At 36.3% G+C, this 24,624-nt stretch overlaps 1 protein-coding gene across 3 annotated transcripts in view; it reads left to right on the forward strand.

Moving 5' to 3' along the window:
- MAP3K2 (mitogen-activated protein kinase kinase kinase 2) overlaps positions 1-24,624 on the forward strand; it is a 51,608-nt gene that overhangs the window by 1,033 nt on the left and 25,951 nt on the right. For 2 of the 3 annotated variants that reach the window (XM_068407459.1, XM_068407462.1), the window contains exons 2-4: positions 19,687-19,757; positions 22,091-22,209; positions 23,921-23,961. In XM_068407459.1, the coding sequence (XP_068263560.1) occupies positions 19,754-19,757; positions 22,091-22,209; positions 23,921-23,961 (164 nt within the window). In that variant the 5' untranslated portion in view covers positions 19,687-19,753. Of the gene's footprint in view, positions 1-19,143; positions 19,215-19,686; positions 19,758-22,090; positions 22,210-23,920; positions 23,962-24,624 lie in introns of those variants that run through there. The other variant, XM_068407461.1, reaches the window with a different exon arrangement.

Genomic DNA, 24,624 nt, shown 5'->3' on the forward strand with positions numbered 1-24,624 from the left:
GTGGTAAAAGATAATAGAAGCCTGCCTTGAAATAAGGGGTATTTCTAGTCCACACAGAAAATATTTCTCAGCTATAACATTTATTTTCTTTAAACAATGCAGCACATTGCAGAGTGCGAGAGGCCTTCAGAAATGTGTTGCATGTATATGGTAAAGACATAGTATTTGCAGAATGAATGTCTACATGCTTGTCTTGCACAACATCTTGGATTCTCTTGTGGCGTGGCACTTATTAGCAGAACACCCTAGAAAGTGTTCTTTCCTGTGGAATTCCCTTATGGATAGTTTTAAGGGAATGGGCAGCAATGAGTTAGTACTTGCGCTGCAGTGAAGAACCTTAGAAGAATTTTCTTTTTTTTTTTTTCCTACCCTATGGCTAAACACTTCACTGTCATTTGAAAATAACCAAAGTACTGCATGAGGAAATTTTGTGTGTGCCTTTGCTTACAGTGGCTTTTTAAACAACTATTTTCCTCAGAAATATATTCAAAAATGAGGACTTGCTATAATTCCTGTTTTCTTTACACTTTGTGTTCTGTCATGATTGCCACTGAAATGTATTGAACCCGAATATTGATTCAGATAATGAGGCTGTATGTAATTAATTTGATTTTTTTTTTTTCAAGACTTTATTGTATTTTGATAAAGCAGAATAGCAAGGTGATGTTTGTCAAACTGACTCATTGCTGGCGAAAAATCTGGCTACAGTTTGTCTTGACGAACTCTGTGTCAGTGGTTTACCTGACACTGATGGAAGACTACAGTGAAGAAAACAGATGTTTCTGAATTGCTTGTCTTGGCTTGCTGAGATTTCCAAACTGTCAGAGGAAACTTTCTAAAATAGCTATGGCGTTTGGTAATATTGAGAGCTTTTATAGTATATTTGAGTAGGTAGATATCTGTGACAGGTAGAATTTATTAATATAGTGTGATGAGAGCATTAACTTGTTTAATATTATGGTAGGGAAGCTTTTTTTTTTCTCTTTATGTTGATAAAACTCTCGATAATTTATGGTAAAAATAAATAACCTTTCAAATTTGGTCATAAACCAATCAGTGGTTCTTTGCTGTGATTCTTAGGAAAGCTGGTCAATGTGCAGACTTGTGGAACTTAAAGCCGATTGAGGCTAAATGCAGATTTATTGTTTTATTACAAAGATGAAGTTTTCTTCTGGAGAAAGCAAGGATGTTGATTATGCTGTAAATTTAATTCAAATTTATAGTTTTTACTTTACATTTTTTTCTTACAATTTCCTAAAATACAATGTTAATATTTAGGTACAAATCAGAATTATTGTTTTTTAAAACCTTGTCATTATTAATAATGACATTTATGGAGAACTTATTGAAAAAAGCTTTGCATATTTGCAATCTTAAGTTTCATTTTTTGTCTTTCATCTATATTATCTTTACTGCAGGCTGACTTTACATCAGCAAACTACGTCAAAAGTAATGAATAACATGTAATTTATTTTTGTGACAGATGGTTCAGTGGCTCTCTAACTGAGCGTTCTCTGAACTGAAAGTAATGTTTTCTTACAAAATGCAACCTGAGAATAATAGGGTGATTTCCTTCGTTGATGCCCCAAATACATAGCCAAATCTGATCTATCGAGAGGTACGCATTTGTTTGGAGTAATGAATTTGTTTTCTAATAATTTCTTTTTAGAACTTTGCTGTTAACATTATCTTATTTTTAGACTACTATTTGGAGAAAAATAAATGAATGATGAAAATGTGACTGATCAATGTAATTAACTTTTGCAGAGCTTATTTTCATATGTATGACAAACTAATCTAAATATGTATATTGGCTAGTGACTCTACCTAGGTTTATCTAATTAGCAAACAATTAAGTTTGCTGTCCTGAAAGTTTAATTTCTATATTTAAGCTTTTAAAATTCTGAAGTAGAACTGACACAGTATTAAATTAAATAAAAAACAACAGTGAATTCTATTAAGCACACTAATTTTTCTATGGGAGAGAAGAAAAATCTTTTTTTAAAAGAATAAATACTGTATTTGCTATTTTAATATTCTGGTATTTTGTACTGCTAAGGAATAGGTCAAAACAGATCATGCATGCTATAATTGCACATATCTTGCAAAATAACATTGTAAACCTGTAATTGGGCAGTGGGACATGTTCAGAATGAAGTGCATTAGTTGTGATTCTCAGTTCTGGATCTTGATTGAGTAATGTAGTAATAACAACAAATGCAGCTTATGGCTTTATGTTAACCTAATTTCTTAGACTTAACATGCTTGTTTGCAGGTTTTCCTGAGATGTTTTTAATATGTTCACCTTGAGTGTATTTTTTGAGAAGCTGCAGAAAGTTTGGTGACAATGAGTGAAGGAAAGATGGAGTTCTGTGTTAGCATACTGCACTGATTTCCATCTGTGGGAACCACAGCTCTGGAGACACTTGACCCACAAAAACACAGATGGCATAGTTTAGAGCCCAGCTTAATGAGGTCATTTGAAGTTGGACTTACTTGAGCAAGGCCAAAGCAGGGGTATCTGCAGTGTGCTTTAAAAACTGAGAGTCAGGAATCGGTAATCTAGGGAGGCCTGTGTAGATGTGACATCTTCCTGTCCATTTGTGAAGTCTTTTACTTATGTTTACTCCTGTATCTCAAATTATTGCATATTTTTGAAATTATACCAGCAAACTGTAACTTAGTTTTTCAGAAGAGGAAAATAATTTTCTTTATGCTAGAGGGTTTTTTCTTTGCTGTAGATTTGTTTTCAGCCATTTTTTTCCTTTGAGTCCTTCACTTTTTTTTCCTCACTTGCTTCTCTTTCTGTATTTCCATTCACTCATTTGTCCACTTCTGTGGATAATTTGCAGTAGTAAAAGATGCTGCTTTTGCGTTCCTGAGATGTTTTGTGCTGAGTACAATAACAGTCTGACAACAGCCATGTAATAAAATTCAAATGTTTCAGTTGTTGATGTTGCAAAGACTGTCCTTTTGAAGCCAGGTATGATAACACTGATAAACAGTTCTCTTTTGGGTAAATGAAGAAATGATAGATGTGTAAGAAGGGAAGGGATTTCATGAGGTCAGTCCCTACTCTGAGGCAGAAGCAAATACACTGAAATCATGTCTGAGAGACATTTGTCTGATGTTTTCTTAAAAACCTCAAAAGAGGGGAATACCATACCTCTTCACTGGTCTGTTTATAGCTAGCACGTAACTGTCATTATAGTTAGGAGGCTTTTCTTAATATTTAACTTAAGTCTCTGTCTTGGTGCTAGTTAAGCCAGTTAGTTCTTGTCCAACTATTATTACTCATGCAGGATAACAGTTTCTGTACTCTTTGCACCAACTGTTTGCATACGTGAAGACTGTTCCTCTGTCTCCTTTTATTTCAGACTTCTCTTTACTAAACTGTGCAAACAGGCCTTTTCTTCACAGGTCATGTTTTCTCAGGATTTTTATTGTTGTTAACTCTCACTGTACTCTGTGTGATTTGTCTGTATCTTTTTCAAAGTTCCCCAGGCAAAGTCTTACAGCAAGAGAGTAATTAACTTTTTAAGTTGCAGCAGAAGTAACGTGACAGCCTTATTCAAATGTAATTCTGTGTGTGTATGCGCACACATATGGTTGGGTTTTGTTTTGGTTTGTTTTTTTTTTTCCCAACAACATCAATTTCTTGGCTCCTGCATTTGTTAACACAGGAGCTTGTATTAGTGTTTGTTAAATCAGGTATCTCTTCATATGTATGAATTTGAGTTATCTTACTGAAGAATAGAACCTTATACTGTATGGAATTCAGTCTTTACTTCAGGTTAGTTTTATATTAAGCATTTCTAGACTTAGCAGGATCACTGTTCAATAAGCTATTCTACAGGACAGTGTGCAGTTTCTGCTCTTCCACATCTATTTCCCAGCACATACAATCCCTGTGGCTTTTGAATGTAAACCCGCTCTACAACAGGAAGCTTGATTGAGAACAAGTTCTCCTAGGGTTAGATGCAGCTTCTGTTGGCAAAAATGTGTCTTTACTGGTTTATTTTATACATGTGCTGCCTTTGAAGTAAGTCGTATTGCTAAGATTACTTCTGTCAGTGTTACTGTACCTGAAGAAGCCTTTTGCCATTTTGAGATGTCATACAGTCCCATGACATAGTAGAAGAAATTTTTATCCTTTAGGCATGCTTTACTGGAAGAACTGCAGAGACAGCTATGAAACAGATGTGTTCAATATGTTCCATGGCTTTACTCCATTTTATCTGACTTATGTAAATGATTTTATCCATAATTTTTGAGGCTAGATCACAGATAGGACAAATTGCTGGATTCAGCAGTGCTGCCTTCACAAAAAACGAAACAGACACCAATAATAATTATTAAAGAAGACCTTTCATTTCATGCAGGAAGAGGTATTCAAGTAGTCAGTGTTGATTACCTCTTACCTATCCTCAAAATTATTTTAAAATAATTTAGACAAGAGTTCTCTAAATGCCAACAGTTTGAATGCCATGTTACCAGAACAATGATAATGGGAACTATAGTCTCGCCTTTGAACAAAGATGTGAAAACTGAAAAACGTCTGGATCAAGCTGCTGTTTGAATTAAAAAAAAAAAAGAGAACTCGAATACTGACACAAGCAGTAATTAAACTTTTAAAGAAAATCTAAAGAAAATAAGGCTTTCTATTGAGAAACATGGGAATTGTCTCTCTAAATATTTTTGTTAACCTAACTGCTGAAAACTGATTGGTAAAGCTCAACCTATATTTAATTCTTGTGTTGTCGCACTGTGTATTTTTAGCAGTGCCACAATTATTGTAACTTCAGCATGAGACTTTTTTTTTAAATAAAAATCAATTGGAATGGGAAAACTTTAAGCACTGTTTTGTTTTTTCCATAATAGTTTGATGATAACTGAATGGGTATAAAGTAGTAGTTAGAAAAGAGTTCCTTGCGCTGCTGGTACCAGTAAGTGCAGTAACTTCAGGCAGGGTTGAGGTGGATAGTGTAGTGAATGACTTCTTAAGCTGCTACAGCAAGTTCCTTTAGAGAATATCTATTAAGGCTCCCTGTCTGTCATATTGGCACTATCGTGAATACCAAATGAGACTTTCAAATGAAAATTTAAATGTTATTGGTGAAGTGGATGACAAGTTTTAGGTAAAATCTTAATCCGTAATGAAATCAGACAAAAGATAATCCAGTATTCTTCATCCAGTGGTGAGCATGAATGAACACTTATGGAAGTGTGAGAACAGGGCAAGCATATGTTAGCTTGAATATTCTTTCAATCCCGAACTATTTTCAGTAAAGGTTTATTCTAAGTCTGGTGTGGTTTTTGTGTAGCTAGTAACCTTTGGATATTTATCCTCAAACTTGGTCAGTCCTTTTTTTTATATGCAGCTAAATGTCCTTTGATAAGAAATTCTACAGGTATGCTCTTTGTTATGTTAAAATCTACCTTCTTTTTTTTTTTTTTAACTTAGCTTGTGCTGGTTTCCTTTGGTGCCACATTTCTTTTGGAAGAGAGTGAACAATCCATCTCTGTCCAATGTAACGATCTATCTCTCTGTTCCATGTAGGATTTTGTAGCCCTTTATTGCTTTCTCTCTCCACCTGCATATTTCTGAAACCAGAGAGCCCTAACTTGCCTATTTGTTTTCCCCTGTAGAACCCATTCTGTGCCTTCAAATTCTGTGCCTTCAATTGTACCTTTTGCTGTTCTCTGAAACTACTGTGTTCTGCCACATCCTCTTCTAGAGCTGAAGGCCATGGGACTGCTAGTGATGTTCAAGATGGGCAGACAGTGATCTGTTTTGGACTGATTTTTTTCATAATACTTCCTAACATTGACTTTCATTTCTGAGTGCTGGCAGTATTCAGTGCAAAGCCCATTGGTTTGTTATGTGCAAAGTTAGAACTGCTTCTCTCCCTTCTCCCCCTCGCCTCCCAACTTGCATCACTTTTCATCTGTGCTGGCTATCAGCTGCTTTATTGCTCAGTCCCCTAATCTGATAATGACCACCTCTACTGCAGTCAACCCTTTCCTTGCTCTTCCAAATAACATAATATTGATTGATAGGCACAGTAGTGTTGGAAAACTTTTCACCATGCTCCTGTTTCTTGGATAATTTAGAATATGTTGAACAACACAGACTCTTGTGGAGCCCCCCTGGTATCCTCCCTCCTTGTGAGAACCCCAACTACGTCTGTCCTATGTTTTCTATATTTTAACCAATTTATTCATGCAAGGGTCTTTTTTCTTTCTTATGCTGTGACTGCAACAAAGCCTTTGGCGAGACTTTTCCAGCACTGGAAATACAAGTAAACCATGATAGTGACTGAGTTCAGCTCTCCGTGCACATGTTCAGAGTGCACCAAGAGATTTGAAAGTGAGGATCTCTTTCCGGAACGGCCGTATCTACTCTTCCCTGCTCTATCATAATTATCCATATGTCCATTATTTCTAGTTTATTTGTTATAGGTCACAGTTAACTGTTTGTAGTTCCCTGGAATCCCTGCATTACGCATGCCATCTTTTGAAAGATCTTTTTAAAACATACAAATCTGTGCAGTGGCCAAGAGGGGTGGTTCCAGCATGAGTTCTTGCTCCTTTCTTTGTGTTGGTGTTGGTGCTCTAGAAGTGTGAGATGAGTTAGATAGGCTGATGGTTAATTAAAATGTAAGATAAATCTTTTCAGCTGGATCATCTGTTTGCTCTGATCTCCTGCTTGTCATTGAGGTTCAGCTGGGAAGCAGCTGTTACTGTAGACAAGCAGGACTCCTCCCTTGACAGAACTGCAACCTTAGCAGTGCCACTGTAGTCTTAAAGATGGTTTTTAGATGTGGGCACGTACATAGTAATCCTTCCTCTGGAACTTTTGAGCCTGTAGTTATTTACATTATTAGCTGTATTTATGAGGGTTCTTACATTTTTATCACTTGAGGGACAAGTATAATTATGTAGCATCACAGATGTCATGGTACTGATTTGGTACCTGCTGCTAAGGTGTGTGCCATGGGAAGTGCAAGAAGGAAACCTTATGAGGATACATTGTCTTTGCATGTGATTCTTGAGTGTTTTGACAAAGCTAGGTTTTTATTGTTACATTTTGGTTTAAATGTTATTATGAGGGATCAAGTTGAACTACGGTTTTTTTTTCCTGGTTTGCAGGAAGCTAAAGATCATTACCAAAGCACAAAGTGAAAAGGAGTTGGTGTACTTGATAGCTTAGCAATATCTTAATGTGTTGGCCTGTGTGGGTTAATCAGTTTAAAAACAGTGCCTACTGAATATGGATAAAAGCTTACAAGTTTGTCCATTTAGAGCTGCTCAGTGAGACCTGCTGGCTACAAAAGTGATGCACAATCATGTTATGTGTGTGGTAAAAAGATTTTTTGGATTTTGCAGGGTACCTATGCGTGCACATGAGGTTTTCTCAGTTTCCATTAACGTATATTAAGTACACACTTGTCTGGCTTCTCAATGGTATTGTCGAGCCCTCTGTACAGTTCCAAGAGTGAGAGGTCTGACCCTACTCATACCTGTGGCTCCCTGGTTAAATTTATTGCTCTTTGTTGTTGTCGTTGCTGAATGTTTTAATCTTGAATTGGAGATTGATTCAGGAATGTTTTTTCTGTGCTGTGTTGGAAATCTGTAAGGCTCATGAATGTGTTATCCTACTTAAATATTCCATGTTCTTGTTATTGAGGATAGAAATAGCAGAAGAAACGTCTGACTGCGTATACAGAGTTAATTTGAGTTGTGGTGGGGAGAGAACACATGGGATATTGAAGAGGCAGACTGGAGTGTGAGCCAGGAAAGGCATTTTAGGTAGAAGTTTCAGGTGATGGTGTGTTAATGGGGTGGGAAAACTTGATGGCAAAGTAGCAGAAGAAGATGAGAAAAATAGTAGTTACATTATCATACTCTGCATTTCCTCATTGTATCGCTGCCTTATGTAGTGTGCAGGAAGAACTGTGCATTGAGGAACAACTGTGCTTTGAGGAATGAGTAAGACAGTATGTAACAAAGGCTGTTCCCTGAGGAGGATTCCTCCTTGATTTGCTGCAAAATTTGGAAGACATAGCAAATAAGACTGAGATGTCTTCACAGTGAAGACACAAAAATGTCCCTAGAGAATTAGATTCTGTCCATGCTGGTGTCACAGCAAGATGCCAGGCAGATCATGTTAATCGGAAAGGTTCATATATATTGTTGTGTGCAGTTTTTTTGGTACTTGATTTGAAATTATAGTAATGTGATTTGAAGCCACAATTAAAACTCACAACTGCTGCTTCTGTGAAATCAGTGAGTTTTGCTCTCAGTGGAAGATGCTGTCAAATGTGATGGTTATATTGAAGAAAAACAGGTTTTAGCACCTGAAGATAGATACTAAAACTAGCTGTAGAAATGGAGAGTGGGTTTATTTCTCTGGCTTATTTCCCAGAATAGTTGTCTTTCAACCCATCATGGTCGCAGAACTGGAAGATAAACTGAAAAGGATAGAACTTGTTAGTGGAGTTTAAGGATGTACTTTCTTCTGTATGTTCTCAAAAGCAAAATCTGACTGATGATTTGTGTGTAATTGCTCTCATACATTAATTGAAATGCTCTGCTTGTTTGCAATACTCAGTTTCTTCTGGAAGCCTGCATTTTTTCCTCATGTTCTTTATTTTTGCTTAGAGAATAATGTTCATAGATTATAAGTAGTTTGTGGTAGGTTTACTTTTCTAGTGAATGGTGGCTCTTAAAATTCATTTATTTGTCACTGGTTGTAGCACGGTCTTCCATTCTTAGAGTTGTGAAGAATGCAGGAATCGTCAATACCAGTAGTACTGATAAGATTAAGTTTGCTTACTGTGTACAATTAGTTCTTTGGCTTAACTGGTGATCTTGAATTCTGTCACAAGGAAGAGAGATATACTGTATTCGTTTAAGGTATATGCTGTGAACTGTCTGTGATACAAAAGAAAAAATCATTTTCCTCCTGTAGGATCTTGGATAGGGTACATGCAGTTATGTTTGTAGTGGGGCCTTCAGCAGAAGGCCTCCAAATGACAGCAGCAAGTGCCAAGCTGAGAGCACCACTGAGATTTTTAGAAGGAGAAACAGAAGCACCTAAATCGGATTATAACACTCAGGGTAGTGCATGTTTCATAGGATTGTATGGATTAAAATTTCATACACCTGTTTTCTTTGAGAAGCCTTTTATGGGGTGTCCTGGTTTCATGGGATAAAATTTATAGAAGCAAGTTTCTATTAGATTTTGTTTCAGTTTGTGGCCAGCCATGGTGATCAAGGGCAGCTGACCCTGGCTGGCCCACAGGTGTATTCTATATCATTAACATCAAGTTCACTAGGAAAGGCAAAGCTTGCAGGGGAGGAATAGGGCTCTTTTTACTCTCCTGTCTTCTAGCCTCCATATTTCTCATTCCAAACTATTGGAACAACCTGCTGCAACTCTGTAGCTAAGTATAATTTTGTGTGTTTTGTGTTATTGTTGATATTGGGTTCTTGATTTTATTAAATCTGTTCAACTTTAACCCACGAGTCTCCCTCCTTTTCCTAATTCCCTTCCTCCGTTGGGGAAGGGACACTGGGTGAGAGAAAAGCTGTTTAGCCCCAGGTGCTGGCTAAACGAACACACGGGGCTACGCAGTTCACATAAGATAGTAAAAAGTTACAAACATCACAGAAGTGTATTACTCTGTATATTTCTGGGCACTGTAATGTTATCTTAATATACTGAGTAAGCCTTAAACGTTTTTATGATGTGAATAGCATTAATCAGTTTGTGTAGCATATAGCTTAACTAATGGTAAGGAATTTATTATTCTTACTGTTGTGATGCTCTGAGGCTTTCCACCACAGTGGTGGGGATAAATTTCCAAGATGCCGGAGTGATTTGGAGGCAGTGATGCAGTTATTTGTAGCCCAGTGAACTGTGTCTATTACTTTTTAACGTACTTTTGTGATAAAATCTGGTCTTGGATAAGAGTGGAGGAGTATGAGCAGTCACTTTGTAGCCAGTATCTTCTGTTGTAAAATTGGCAACACTAAAATGTTTTGCAAGGTGTCACTGTGACATCTGTCCGCAAGTTTCAGCTGTTGTGACCCTTCCTCAATTTAAAATGCATATGTTTGTTTCACAATAGTTGTTTTTTTTTTTTTCTTGGAATCATGAACACATCTTAAGAAAGCATCACGACTTTCAAGGCAGATTTGCTTGATGTATCTGCAAAGTCATTCTTCAGTTAGGTCAAGAAATGACCTGTCAGAGTGTTTTGGCTGCTGCTGAGGCAATAACAGATATAGGAAATGGAGCTGTTCTGTGAAACTTGAATTAGGTGAAGAGATCCTGCTGAGGAAAGTAGATGCCTTTCTGTTTGAGGCCACTTACAGTCTTATCTTTTTTTTGTGCACTCGAAGTGGAGTGGGCTTATGAATGGTTAGCCAATAGAGGCACTTGATACCATTTGGAAAGGAGAGGTTCATTCAAAGCAGGAAACTTGCATTTAAGTGCCTTGAAACTCTCTAAATATGCTTATCTCTCCCTATCAACTGTAAAGGAAGTGTAGCTTTCCTCAACTACAGTTACTCTTTGTGAATATTGCTCTAAGTGTTAAGATATTTATCTCAGAAGCATAATTTTGCAATAAATGGATCCTGAACTAAATTATCTGCTACTTTGCATTTTTATGAGAATAATCCTTAAAAACTGTGTCCTTATATTCTCAAACCTTCCAGCACTTTTAAACTTTGAGTCAAGATCATTGTTCATCAAGCTGATAAATGTTATACGAATGTGTCAAATTACAGTTTATAGAACAGCAGGAACTAAAGATTTAATCTGAGTAGGATGCAGTTTTACTTTTGTCACTGGGCATGTTGGATCCTTCAGTTCATTTGGAAGTCTGTTTCTCAAAGTACTTTGAAAGATGAGCTGCATTTATGGTGCTAGAGCTGACAGCACTTCTTTTTGAGGTTTTATCCTCCCTGTAGCTGGGAGGGCATCATCCATAATTAGAAGTTGTATTTTATGCAAGTCTGTTTTTTCTTCTTTTTTTTTTTTTTTTTTTTTAAATTGAACTCTGGAAGGAGTACAGCTAGTAACCATTCTTTTCAGAATATAAACAAATACCAAATCATGTCTGCATCTGTACAAATGAGGTAAATCTGTGTGGTCTTCTGTGCTAAATTAGACATAAATTCACTTCTTTTGCTTGCCAGGAAGATTTAAAAACTCTTCAGTTTAAGGAATTTCAAGTCTGGACGCTGTAGAGATACCTGATACATCTGTAACAGCAATAAAGGTATCGATGCTTCTGCCATCCCACGCTTGCTGTCTGCAGTCTTTCTGATGTTCTGCACTGAGCAGTATATCTGTAGGTTGTGTACAGAAGCAAGATGGCTTCTGCATACACTGTGTTTTATACACACAAGGATTGCATTATGCCTCTTCACTTTTGCATTGCACTTATGTTAGAGAATTATACATTGTGATTTAATAGTCTTCTGAGTTGCCTGTTGCTAACTGTCTGATCTTGCAGCTGCAACTTTTTTCCAACTTCCTAAATGATTGTCTTTATTTCAAAAGGCATTCAATGCAAAAACATTATTGAATAAACATAATAAAACACAATATTTAGACTTAAATAAAATACAACTTTGAATAATGGGTGGTGCCCTCCTGGTTGCAGGGAGGATAAAAGTTCACAAAGTCAGTTTTAGCACCATAAATGCAGCTCATCTCTTAAAAAAACAATTATTAAACACAATAAAAATTAATATGAAATGGTGGAAAATTAACAATAAATTATTATATGTATTTAAAATATTTAACTGTATTTAAATACATTGTGTTGAACTGTGACTATTTTTAAACATGATTCAGGTAATTTGCTTAATCTGTAACTTGTGTATCTCATTGTGCCTACCTGATCATTGCCAGTCTATAGGTAGTTACACTAGGAATCATGTTCATTGATGTTTTCTGCTAAATAGGAATATGGATCTCAAAATATTTTATTTTAATCCATCAACTGAGTTTCCTGGTAGTTAATTGAGACTGTAAAGCAAATTATTAAAATGTCAAGTGATATTTAGCCAAGTATGTTGGAAAAGCCGAAGTAGGGTAATTGCAGTAGTTAGTTCTGTTAACTAATCTGTAATCATTTCAAGAAGCTGTATTTTGCTTGGCAGTGATAATAATCCTTGAAATCAAGACATTTACTGTGTTTTTACTTTTAATTCCATGGTAGAAACCAAGCTAATTATTACATTATTTTACTCTCAATTGATGTGGAGGTAAATAATCAGCAGCTCTTTGACCCTTTCCTTTACCCTTCTCAGTTATTTATACAATATTTACAATCTTCTTGTTTTCCAGGTATTTCCAAATATTTCCAACAATGGTCCAGAAAACTGAACCACTGATTTTGTGAAGAGTCTTAGACTCTTGTAAATTCCTGAATCTTTAATTTAAAATGTTCAATCTGAAGTATATTACAAGTACTGCATTGCATCTCTTTGTTGTTGTGGATGGTGAAATTTCTATTCCAGTAACACTGTGCTGTGGTTTGGATACATCCTCTTGATTTTTTTCAAAACCAGGACGAAAAATAGATACTGGCTATTTCTTCCTGTTTTTTATCACCGCTTGCCATTTCACCATCTAAATTCAGTGAAAAACATGTAGCTGAGGGGTTTTCTTTGCCCTTAATATTTTTTAATTAAAAAAAAAAAGCCTGTAACTTTGAATGAGTTGGGTGCTATTGTTTTATGAAGCCCATTATGCTGATAGTGGTAGCTGGCTCATGGTACTGTGTGTTTAAGGTTGCTTGGTCTCTGTACAATAGATTAAAATAGCTTGGGGTTCCAAAAAACTAGTTTAATTACAAGAAAGTTCAGGGGAAGGTTTAGAAGTATACTGACAAAGCTACATAGAATTGGAACAAGACTTAAAATGTTTTGAGAAATAAACTCAAGTACTTTTGCAGGAAATAAACCAGAAATGCTCTTTCTGCAAAGGAATTTGATGTGTTTATGTTCCTTACTCTGCCAAACAGTCATTCTAGTGGTAGAAGGGTTTAGTTCAGCTGTTCGGGATAGAACTGTTGAATGATGGTAACTAGGTAAAAGCAAGCAGTAAGGGGAAAAATAGAGGGGATTACAGTTTCTGTCTGATGCTGTCGGAGTCCAGGACAGGTAGTCAGTCCTGAGTTACTGCCCTGATTGTGAGAGATGCTGCTCTGGATTGTGTCTCTTTTCCCTGCTCCGGGGCATCAGCTGGCAGAGCTTGATTGGTTCTTCTGTTCTGTCAGTTTTTCCTAGCACAGCAGAACTAGGTGGACACTCTCAGTGTATCCTGTCCAGTGCAATTAATCTCACTATCGGGATAAATTAAGGGGTGAAGAAAGTACTTCAGAATAGAAGGGGACACATGACAGGGGAAGAACTAAGGAGGAGAATATGACTGCCCTGTGGCTCCTGCCCTTACTGGTGTGCTGTTCATAGGCAAGATCCCTTCCTGCTGGCTTTCAGACCTTAAGGTTCCCTGAGGTTTGCAAAGGCGGCTGGGATCAAACGTTTTAACAGCTTTTTTCTAAGAAGGGACCTCGAAAGATCATCTAGTCCAATCCCCCTGCCGGAGCAGGATTACCTAGACCATATCACACAGGAACGCGTCCAGGCGGGTTTTGAATGTCTCCAGAGAAGGAGACTCCACAACCTCTCTGGGCAGCCTGTTCCAGTGTTCAGTCACCCTCACCGTAAAGAAGTTTTTCCTCATATTTCTGTGGAACCTCCTGTGTTCCAGCTTGCACCCATTGCCCCTTGTCCTGTCAAGGGATGTCACTGAGAAGAGCCTGGCTCCATCCTCATGACACTTGCCCTTTACATATTTATAAACGTTAATGAGGTCACCCCTCAGTCTCCTCTTCTCTAAGCTAAAGAGACCCAGCTCCCTCAGCCTCTCCTCATAAGGGAGATGTTCCACTCCCTTAATCATCTTCGTGGCTCTGCTCTGGACTCTCTCTAGCAGTTCCCTGTCCTTCTTGAACTGAGGGGCCCAGAACTGGACACAATATCCCTAACATTCTGTGATTCTGTGAAACTTTTATCCATTCGTTGCCCTGCAATATATTTTCATTTTAAAAGATCCCATAGTACTGTGACAGGAAGAATATTTCTGTTATTTTACTCACCAGTTAAACTTAAATTCTAATGTTCCAGATTTGACCCACTGAGTCCTTTTTTGTTTTGTTTTCCAAATGTTACCTTAATTTATCATTGTGTCATTGGCTTTTGATTTGAATTGATTTAATCTTTCTCTCCCTTTTCTACTTTCCCTGAGAACACCTTTTCATATGTATTATTACAATATGTTAAACATATGAATTTTTCTAAAACTGAACTCACATCTGATGTGTTATTGTTAGACTCCAATTATTAACAGACCTTTCCATTACCTCTTAAATATTTTTTCTTGTTACTGCTCTTTGCTTCTCTTTTTTGTCCTTCATGATTTGATGTTACTGCTACTGCTTTCATATTCTTTGAAAAGGGTGGCTTTTTGTCCAGGGTTCATCTGTGTGTATGTCCATATAAAATCCTCTCCTTTACACTCATTTCTATGAAGTTACCTTCTTTTAGGTATCTGCTAATGTCTTGTAACAATACTGAATTTTCTTCTGTGCTTGCCATGCTGTGTAAGTTCCTGTCATTTATGCCAACAATTGCTTTGAACTTCTACAGAAGAATTTTTCATAGCTCAAATTTAGGTATTAATTTGCTGTCTTGTTCACAGACACTATTTTTATTTGATTTGAAATAAAAAAAAAAAAAATGATGAGCAGGGCTGCACATTATTTTGGTTAAAGGTTAAGTAGGTGGATTTGACTAGGTGATCACTTGAGGTTTTGTCAGCCTTGCTTACTGTGATTTCTAAGAGGTTGGTTGTGTGAGACCAAGCATTTGATTGTTTAAAAGTAACATTTTTGGGGTAAAACCTTTTTCTCTGGCTAATTCTTCTTGCTATGAAATAAATTTTTGTAGTCTTACTTTATATTCAGATTATCCATTCTACAGTCTGGAAAATTACCTGGGAACACTCACTCTTCATGTTTACCTGGCTCTTTGTATCATCTATTTTTTTATAGACAAGTATGTCTCTGAATAGCAATGCTAGCAAATTTTGGTTTCTTGTCATTTTGGTTTAACTTGCTTATGCCTAATATAGTCTAATCTCCAATTTAATCTTTACCTGTGATTGGAATAAGTATAGCGTGTCTTTCTTCTTTTGAGTTCACACTGTGTCACTTTGCTTTGGTGCAAGAATGGGGAACTATGTATTCTTGGTCTGATTTATTTTAGTGAAAATTTGTGGGGAGTGGATATCCTTGATATTCCTGCCCCACTATCGGAACAGGTTTGGACTCCAAAGGTGTAAGGCACCTTTCTGTGTAGGTAAAGTGCTGCTGTGTAAGTCTGAATTCCTTACCCAATCAAGCTAGGATACATCGCTTGCTTCACTGTATTTTTTTCTTGATTTGTACCGTATGAGGCAGCATGAAAGCTGGCTTATGTTCTCAAGTGTTTATATACTACCTTTACTGTTCTCACATGATTAGTTTATGGCTCTCATTGTAGCCACAGCTAATTTTACTCTTTAAAAATTGTGCTTCTGTTATGAATTTGGATTCTGTAGAAACCATTTCATTTCTGCACACTATATCGCTATATTCCACAGAACTTAACACCCTTTATAGCTCACTTAATAAATATGCACCTCATATAGCATCTGCTTGCTTTCTTCCTATGCTGTGTGAGGGTAAAGCTTTTTTTTTTTCCTAGCCTACAGGTTTTTGAATGTGACCAAGTCAGTCATGAGAGATGATATAATATGTATGCTGGTGTTTGTGTACTTGTATTTCTCAGAAACCGAGAGGCAGCTTAACCCTGTTGCGTTTATTATAGGTGAAGTGTATGCCTGTGGACAATTAGCACGGAGTATTTGAACAGCTAGATTATTGTCTGCATGGCTTATTTGCTCTCAGGCTTTGTTTCATTTGCCATGAGAAAGCTAAAAACAATTTCCAGGAATCACCTGGATATTTTCTTCCTTCAGTGGCTTTCTCAGATTCTGAAGGACTTCCAGGCTCTGCGGAAGGTGGCTGATGGGAAGTGAATCATGAATATGAATCAGCATCTCTCCACCCTTACATCCAAAATGCTGTTGCTAGGATATTCTTCTTTGTTTGCTACTCTTATCACATCATCACCTTTTTGAAATTCACTCTCTGTTATCCTTTCTTTAATTGCATTCAAATTCAAGCTGCTTGTGTTTCTCTGCAAGACCTTGACATAATCTTATTCTACCTTTGCATCTGCTCTTGTGCTTTGGCTGCCTTTGCTTCTCCTGCATCTTTCTCTGCGTTCCAGTTTTCTGCTTTGCTTCCTTTTTGCCCTGGATGGTCATCTACTGTGTGTTTGTGTGTGTTTGTGTGTGTTTCTAATGCTACTTTGTAACCATGGATTAGAGTACACTTTTTTCCCTTTCTACTGAATGTATTTTTTTTGTTTAACAACTGTTGATTTTTGTCAGCTTGTTTTTACTTTCTCCCCGTTACCACCCTGTTGTTATAGTCCATTGTGCAAATGAGCAGTTAAAAAGAGAAGCGTTTTCTCAATTCACAAAGGTGAAGTCTTAATGAAGTTTGATCTGGGTCATCTGTTTAATTGAAATTTTAATGTTGTTAGCTTATTTTTGAAGTGACACTAAATGCTAACAAAAATATTAAGGTGTTTAATTGGTGATTAATTATATTTGAACAGGAAGAATTTTGGTTAAAAGGGATGATAAAGTGAGAAGTCCCGAAATTATTCAGAGAAATTTAGTTCCTCTAGGCTTTTTTTTTTTTCTTCTAAGGAATAAGAAGGAAGTGAAAGGGAAAAGAAATGAATGCTCACTCATTAACTTATGTCTTATAATGAGAGATGCCACAGATTAATACTAAAGAATGAATTCTTGTACCTGGAGGAACTTGCCGAAGATGTTTCTTCTTCAGCTTGCCTGCCCTATATGAGCCTTGTAGCTCAAATATTTTGAGCTTCAAGTTTGGTTGTTTCAGCTAGGTTGAGGAAGAACATCTGGGGTGTTTTTGTTTGGAGATATAGCTTGTTCTTGTTTTCTTAAAGTGTGGCAGAAGATTTAAAATGCCTCACAGAACTTTTGTATTTCTTTGAAATGCTTACACGGAAGTATTACAAAAGTACTTCATCCAAAGTCATGAAACACATTTTTATGTTTAATGTATTAAGACAGCTAATTAAATCAGGCATTTTATGAAAATGACACTAGCTCTCATTTTAAGAGAGTTGGATCAAATACAGAATTAAAAAATGTTTTCTGAGAACTTTAGCGAATAATTCTTTGGAAGATCCCCTGAGACTACTGCTGATACAAACAACATACCATAGGAAACAAGTTAATGTATGTTCTGTTTTGCTTTTTTTTGACTTGTAGGGATGCAAAAGACACAAAGAAACAGACATGGGGAAAAAAGTTAGTTGTGATATTTAAGGCTATAAAGGTAACCCCAGTTCACTAAGTAAACCAGATCTCCTGGCATCTTGTGTGAGAGCAAGGCCCAAGGATTCCGTCCTTATTTTGAGTGATCTTGGCTACCATCATTCGGCAAATAAATGAAAATTCAGCCCCTGTTTTCCTCTCTGAAGATTAGTACAAATCCCATTCTTTTATATCTTCACGGGTTTCCTTTTCTTTTATGGAGCAACAGAAGCTTTTTTTTTTTTTAAAATTTTTTTGAAACAGATTTTTCTGTCTCCTGCTGTGGTGGCATCAAGAGGCTGGAGACCATGTTAGTAGTAAAAGTTGGGGTTGTGTCTTGACACTGCGTGCAGCCCAGGCCAGGTCTACTTCTCACACTCTTGTAGCCTTTATTACTTTACAAAGCATTAGATGAGAGTTTCTTTCCCACAACACTTGGAAGCTGTTTCAGGTACTGTTTTGAGGCTGTCTGTAGACTTGAGAGTACATAACTGTGAATACAGTTGAATCATATTTTCAGCTTTGTTTTAGTTCCAGTGTGCTCTCTTGCGTGCTCTCTCAACTGAACTGATTTCCTGATTGCATAGTGGGACCTCTGGATCTTCTTTAAAAGCCTGCTCTCTTCTTGGTTATTATGGAGCTTGAAACAGACAATAGTAGTAGATAAGTCATCTGATATGTAGATAGAAGGCAGTATACAGCAGAGACCTTTCTATGGATCTCAAGTCCAAGTTTCTTTCTGAAAAATATGCCAGAAGTACTTGAAGCTTTCTAGTTCCACTGGTGAAATGAATGCTGCTTAAAAAGACTGTTTTCATGAAATGAGTATGTAAGAGACACAATGCCAGAAACTGTTAGATACCTAACTGGAGATGCTCAGAAATCCTTTGGAAAATTGTAATTAATTTGTTGTTAGCCAGAAAATTGGCAGAATATTCAAGCAAGGAAGCCTGACTGGCTGGTGCTGACAGAGCTGGCCTACCTCCCCTCTGTTCTTAGTTATGTACACCCACAGGTGGCCCTGTGCTGGCATCAGGTGTCATTTGACACTGGTAAGAAACTAAAACATGAGAAAACAAATTCCGTTTAAAAAAGAAAAAAAAAATGAATCATGTTCAGCTGGTGTAGCTCCTTGAATGAACTTGCAGGGAAATCTTGTATCAGAGTAGGGTAGGTCTTTCAGCTCTGAGTCAGAGGATGGATGGTCCACTGCAGCCAGGAAAAGGGAGGAGGGAATAGGCTCTACCTACTTGGTCACAGTGGCTGCTTAAGAAATTAGAAAGTTTTCTTCTATGATCTTGCATTACAAATTCTGAATTCTTCCTGTGGTAGCGTGTATTACAATGAATCTCATTGTCTGTTTAGGGATATGTGTTTAGTTTTTTGCTGTTAAGCTCCATCATAGCATCTCATAGAAAGGTTATTTTAATTAGTCCTTAATTATTTTTTTTTTCAATAGGCCGATGTTCAAGATACTGTGATAGACAGGATTTGTTCATAAATGTGCCCTCTGTTTCTGATTTTCTGGACAACTTGTATACTGAAAGTTAATACCTGCTGTCTTCCAGAGGCACTTGCTTTCAGCGGTGTTGGGATATGTTGAATTATGATGAATTATGATGAATAAAACTTACCAATTGGAGTTGTCTGGTTTATATAATCAGTAGGTATTGATGCCTCTTGATTTGTGCTGTAAGTTTGATATAGATTTATATATATGAACTATATATCATAGTTCTGAACACAGACCTTTGAACACCAGGTTCTAAGGAACCTGTAGAAAAAGAATCAGTTCTTAATAATCTGGAGCAGTGGGTATCCCATGTAGAAGAGTGTTATGGCTGTTTAAGCTACTAATCATCATTTGGGGGTGTAGATAGAGACTAAAATCAGCTTAAGTCTAGAAGAATATTTAGTTCGGGCTTTGTGATTTCTGAAAGTCTATATATGTTTCTCAGAGCCCAGCGAGGCTTTGGGGACAATATCTGTTGTCTCCACATATGCAATCTTATTTGTAGTTCATATGCATATTTGACATGTAGAATATTAGAAAAACTGCCTGTGAACAGTGAAGAGTTGACTGTTTTACAGTCTTTGACAACTTCAATAACTGTATTTTTGGTTTTGCATTTTAGGAGATAAAATAATGCTAATGAAGCAACCATTTCCCTGAAGTTGTAAGTTTTCAGGCTCACTGCCATCATGGGTAAGTCGTGTGTGTAACGTATATAAGAATTTAATTTGGATACTTTTCATTTCTATTGAAGACCAAATACGATTCCTAGGAAATGTGTGCTTTGGCTGTGTAACTCAATGTAGTGTCTACATGAAAGGCAGTGTTCTGATGCTTTGCTAGTATTCAAAATACTTTTTTTTTTTTTTTTTTTCCATTGGAATATAGCACTTTTCCCTCACTATGCGGTAACTTAAAAGTCCAGGTAAAGGAAATTGAGATTCATGGTATTAGGGTACTGAGCAATATTTACTGTGCTCTAAATGGTAATGGCTATTGGGAAAAAAAAACACACAAAGTCTATATTGAAGAATTTTATCGTATTGTCTTGTGTCATTGCAGTGCAAAGCCAGGACTGTGTAGATGGTCTAACTGTGTTTTTCTAAATATCTAGCATATTTGTATTACTTTAAATTTGATGTTGATTTTTCAAGTTGTACATGCTTTTTAAGGAGTTGACCATGTTGTTATTGTAATCACTTATTGGTGCTCACTCTCAAAAAATCCCAACAAACCAACCAACCAAAACACACACGTTTTTGTATTGCCTTTGTTTATCTTTTATTGTTATGCTATTTTTTCCCTAACCTCATGCTTAATAATAAAGTAGCTGAATCTAGGAATACAACACTCTCTAGATTTCTGATATTCTCCAATGTTTTTTGTGAAAGAAATGACTATTAAGTCATATTGGATATTCAGTAAACTTTAGATGCTTTGCCACAATGCTTTGGTTTCCTTTGTGTGAAATATGCTACCTAGTGACCACTGGGAATTAAACTTCCTCCAACCAACTGCGAAAAGAACAGAATTGTTTTTTCATTGGTCAGCACTAGAATAGGCTATAACACAATAAAATAGTTTAACGTTTTTAATTGTGGCAAGTTTTGAAGTGTGAGAAAGGAATAACTGAGCTACAAGAATGCCTTCAGTTCTGCCATTAAATATTGCTGGTAAAACTTGCTTTTATGGATTTGCATATCTTAGTAGAGCCATGAATAATGACAGCATGAGTGATGATCAAAGTTACTCATTTTCAGAGCAGCTTTCTGATCTGTCAGGAATCTGTTAAATTAGAACACTGAAATCCCACAGTTTCCTGATATGACAAATATATTTGGTTATATTTGAATAGAATGTGAAGGAATTCTAGCCATTGCTGAATACCTGGAATGCTTGCTTGCTGATTTTAATGCTGAGATTTTCTTGGGTCTGTGTTTGAGAAATACTCTTCTTAGTAAATCACAACACTTAGCAATGAGTTCTTCAACAAACACATCCACTGTGAAGGCAGAGAATCAACACCTTTGTAGATAAATTTTGTTATCCAATGTTCTAGATGCAAGTTGAGTATAGTACTGTTGCTGTGGCAAGCAATTAATACAAAATATTAGTGACAAATAAATTTCCCTTAGTGATGGATGTACAGGCTTTTGAGCTCCTAAGTGCTTTGCTGTCTAAAGGAGCATCCCAGTTCCAGGACAAACCTTGTCTAGCATGACCTCAGGCCATCACAGCTGCAGCAGATCATTAGGATTTAGGATTTCATGTGAACTTGAAATGTAAGCTGCGTAGCACTCCTGCCCCTAAATTGTCCCCTGGGTTCAGTGCTTCTGTTTCTCCTTGTGAATTACTCCTGTAAGCCCTAAAAAACCCTATGTTTGCACTCCTGGAAAAGTTCTGTGTGGTTTTGTTTTGGTTTGTTGTTTTTTGTGTTGGTTTTTTTTTTCCAGTTTTTGTTCTTGTTTTTGCTTTTTCTCTTTTAAATTACTCTGGGCTGTCAGCAGATGCTCCAACAGTGGAGGTTGTGTATGCTTCCTATGTGCATGACCGTACCTGTTCAGGACAGAGGAAAAATGATTCAAAAGTACTTACTTTTCTATTTCTTTATTTTACAGATTGGGAGGGGTGGGGAAGAAGTATGATTTTTAGTTAACATCTCATCCATGGACATTATTTGAAACAAAGTAGATAAACATTTTTCTTTTCCTGCCCTCCTTTTATTAATACAGCCTGCAGTTCTGTAGAGTTGTCAATATATTATGGCTTCAGTTTTTTAAACCTGCCATTTAAGTGTATTTATTGATTAAGCTGTTTATTTCCTTAAGCACTGTTAATGATAGATAAAATAAAAACGTTTGCAACATGGCAGTAATTTTTTTTTAATTTGGCAGTTATGTATTGAAGTGTAATATGGACTGTTAGATTTTAGAATAATGCCTGCTTAAATGTGAAATAAGACAGTAATGCACTTCAAATGTAACAGTCATTTACACTTCTCTTATCTGGTCTTTTTCTCTGAGCAGATGAGCAGCAAGCTTTGAATTCAATCATGCAGGATTTGGCTGTGCTTCATAAGGCCAGTCGTCCTGTATTGCCTCAGCAAGAAACAGGAAAACCAAAGTCATCTTCGCCTAAAAAACAGGTAATCTTTAATATCCTCACTAACCTATTGAACACGGAATGTCCTGCTGTGACTTCTATAATTATTTTTCTTGCCAGACCAGTGAGCGTACCAGAATGAGCTATTAGTCTCCTACATGTGCTGCCATTTTCTTTGTTCATGTTCTTAAATTAGCAGCAAAATCAAATGGTGGCATTTCAGACCAGATCATAGCGTATGCTTAAATGACTCTGATCCTGATAAATTGAAGATTATAGGGGTGTTTTGATACTCTCTGTAGATTTATTATTATCATTATTTGATTGGTACTAGACTATTTTAAAATATCTAGGTGTGCCAGCATCTCTTATTTGGAATGCTTCTTTAGAATGAATTTTATAGGTGTGCTAGATTGCCCAGTTGTCAGCTATGTCATACTAAAGAATGTCAGTACAGCAGCAGAAATGTACTTAAGCTCCTTTACTGCATCTTTGCCCTGGATTTTTTGATTATTCATATGCTAGAAATGTTAGTTCTTTTCAGCTCTATTTTTTTTCTGCAGATACTGAACACAGATGGAGAAGTAGTAAGAAATTAGTTGATAGGTTTGAACTACTATATGGAGCGATTAGGAGAGGAGATGATGTGAATTTTTACCCAAATCGTTGTAATAATCGTATTGAATTAACTGTATGTTTATTTGATTGGATCCTTAATCGGCAGTCCAATATTTCATGAAACTTTTATTTTGTGCAGTCTTCTTTTAACCTATTAATGATAGAGGTATTTGAACATATTTGGCTCTTAAACTGTCAAAAATTGATGGCTACATCTTTTTCATGCTGTGCTTTAAAAGCTGTAAGAGTTCAGTATATAACACAACAGTGCTTTGCTGGTGTCATATAACTCACTTCTGAGCTATGACTTTAGACATTGAAGTAATGTGCATATACGATCCAAAATAATTTGACTATAATACATGCTTAGAAAGTTAGAAGAAAAATAGTTGAGCCATTGCTGATTTTAAATGTGGTAGTGGTGAGGGTGAAATACATTTTTGTCATTCTGTTTAAATTTGTGAATTTTGAAAGTAATCACTTGTGAATCAAGTAATTCTTTTGGAAGATACAACATTGTTTTTTGACTACAATCTCTGTGGTTGAATACATTATTTTTTCCTGCAACAGTTGCTAATACAATTCGATTCTTAAAATTGTTTTGCAAAATAATAATTTTGTTTCCATGTAACTGCAGATATGTCCAGGTATCTTTGTTATTGGGAAACTGATTGCGTGAATGCTGGCTTAATTACATGTGTGGGTTTCTATGGTAATGCTTATGAAACAAGATATGTTTCTTAAGCCTGGAACACTCAGCTCTGAAGTGTACATAAAAACCTGTTATGGTAGCTAAGTCTACCTGCCTGTTCGTGATGGAGAATTCTTTGGTAATCAGTTCCACGCTGAATCTGAAGTCATGAATCTGTTATAATATTAAAATATATTGATAGAAAATAATGTGTTTACTTACAGAAGCATTTGTTGTACTTCAGAATAATTTTTTGTATTTTTTACACACTTTAAGCCTCTATCAGATACCTCAGCTGAAGTAGCTTATTAAAATGCTTGGTATATCAGAAAGGACAGTTTAAGGATTTTGCTTCTGCTGTAGGATTATTGAATGGGATTTCATGGCCTTCATTAAAGGAGGTAGTAACAAACTAATAGTGGTTCCTTTATCTCTTTTCTTACAGAATGATGTTAGAGTCAAATTTGAACATCGAGGTGAAAAAAGGTAAGGTGGGAAGACAGGAAATGGTCTTGTCTTTTATTATTTATAGGATTTTGTTGGGCTTCCTGTCATAAAGTTTCAAATAAACTGTTCAAAGTGTTTTCAGATATCTGAGTGTATGTGGTTTGAGCTTAAATTCAGTTTTGGTATGAACACTAAAGAGAATTAATCTGTTTAAAATATGGGCTCTAAGTATACGTAAATGCAGAATTATCTTACTGTAGCTACATCCCATGTAATATCCTTCATTTGTTTACCCTTCAGATAGATGTTTGTAGCCTAGAACAATTACTTAGATCATTAGCATAGATCTCAAATGTGAGTAGACCAGCAAATGATTTTTTTGCTGCATCATGTGCGTAATACATGCATGATAATACGTTGTTACTGTAACACCCAGAGGAAGAAGCCTAGATCTTAAAGCTCAATATTGGATTGTACTTTGGAGCAACCAATCTAAGAACTGTAATAGGAAAATTTGTTAGACTTTATAATTAGATTGTTTTCATTGATAATTTTGAATAATCAGTTAAAACTTGTTTTCATTGTGTGTGTGAGAGGTGAACGATATACATGCTTAAAGTATACAAACATCTGTCTCTATATATGTCTGCCCTGATAGCTGCTCAAAAGCTTTTCAGAAGTCAATCTACAATTCCATGCAGA

Source organism: Nyctibius grandis, chromosome 9 (assembly GCF_013368605.1).
Source record: "Nyctibius grandis isolate bNycGra1 chromosome 9, bNycGra1.pri, whole genome shotgun sequence".
NCBI classification, from domain to species: domain Eukaryota; kingdom Metazoa; phylum Chordata; class Aves; order Nyctibiiformes; family Nyctibiidae; genus Nyctibius; species Nyctibius grandis.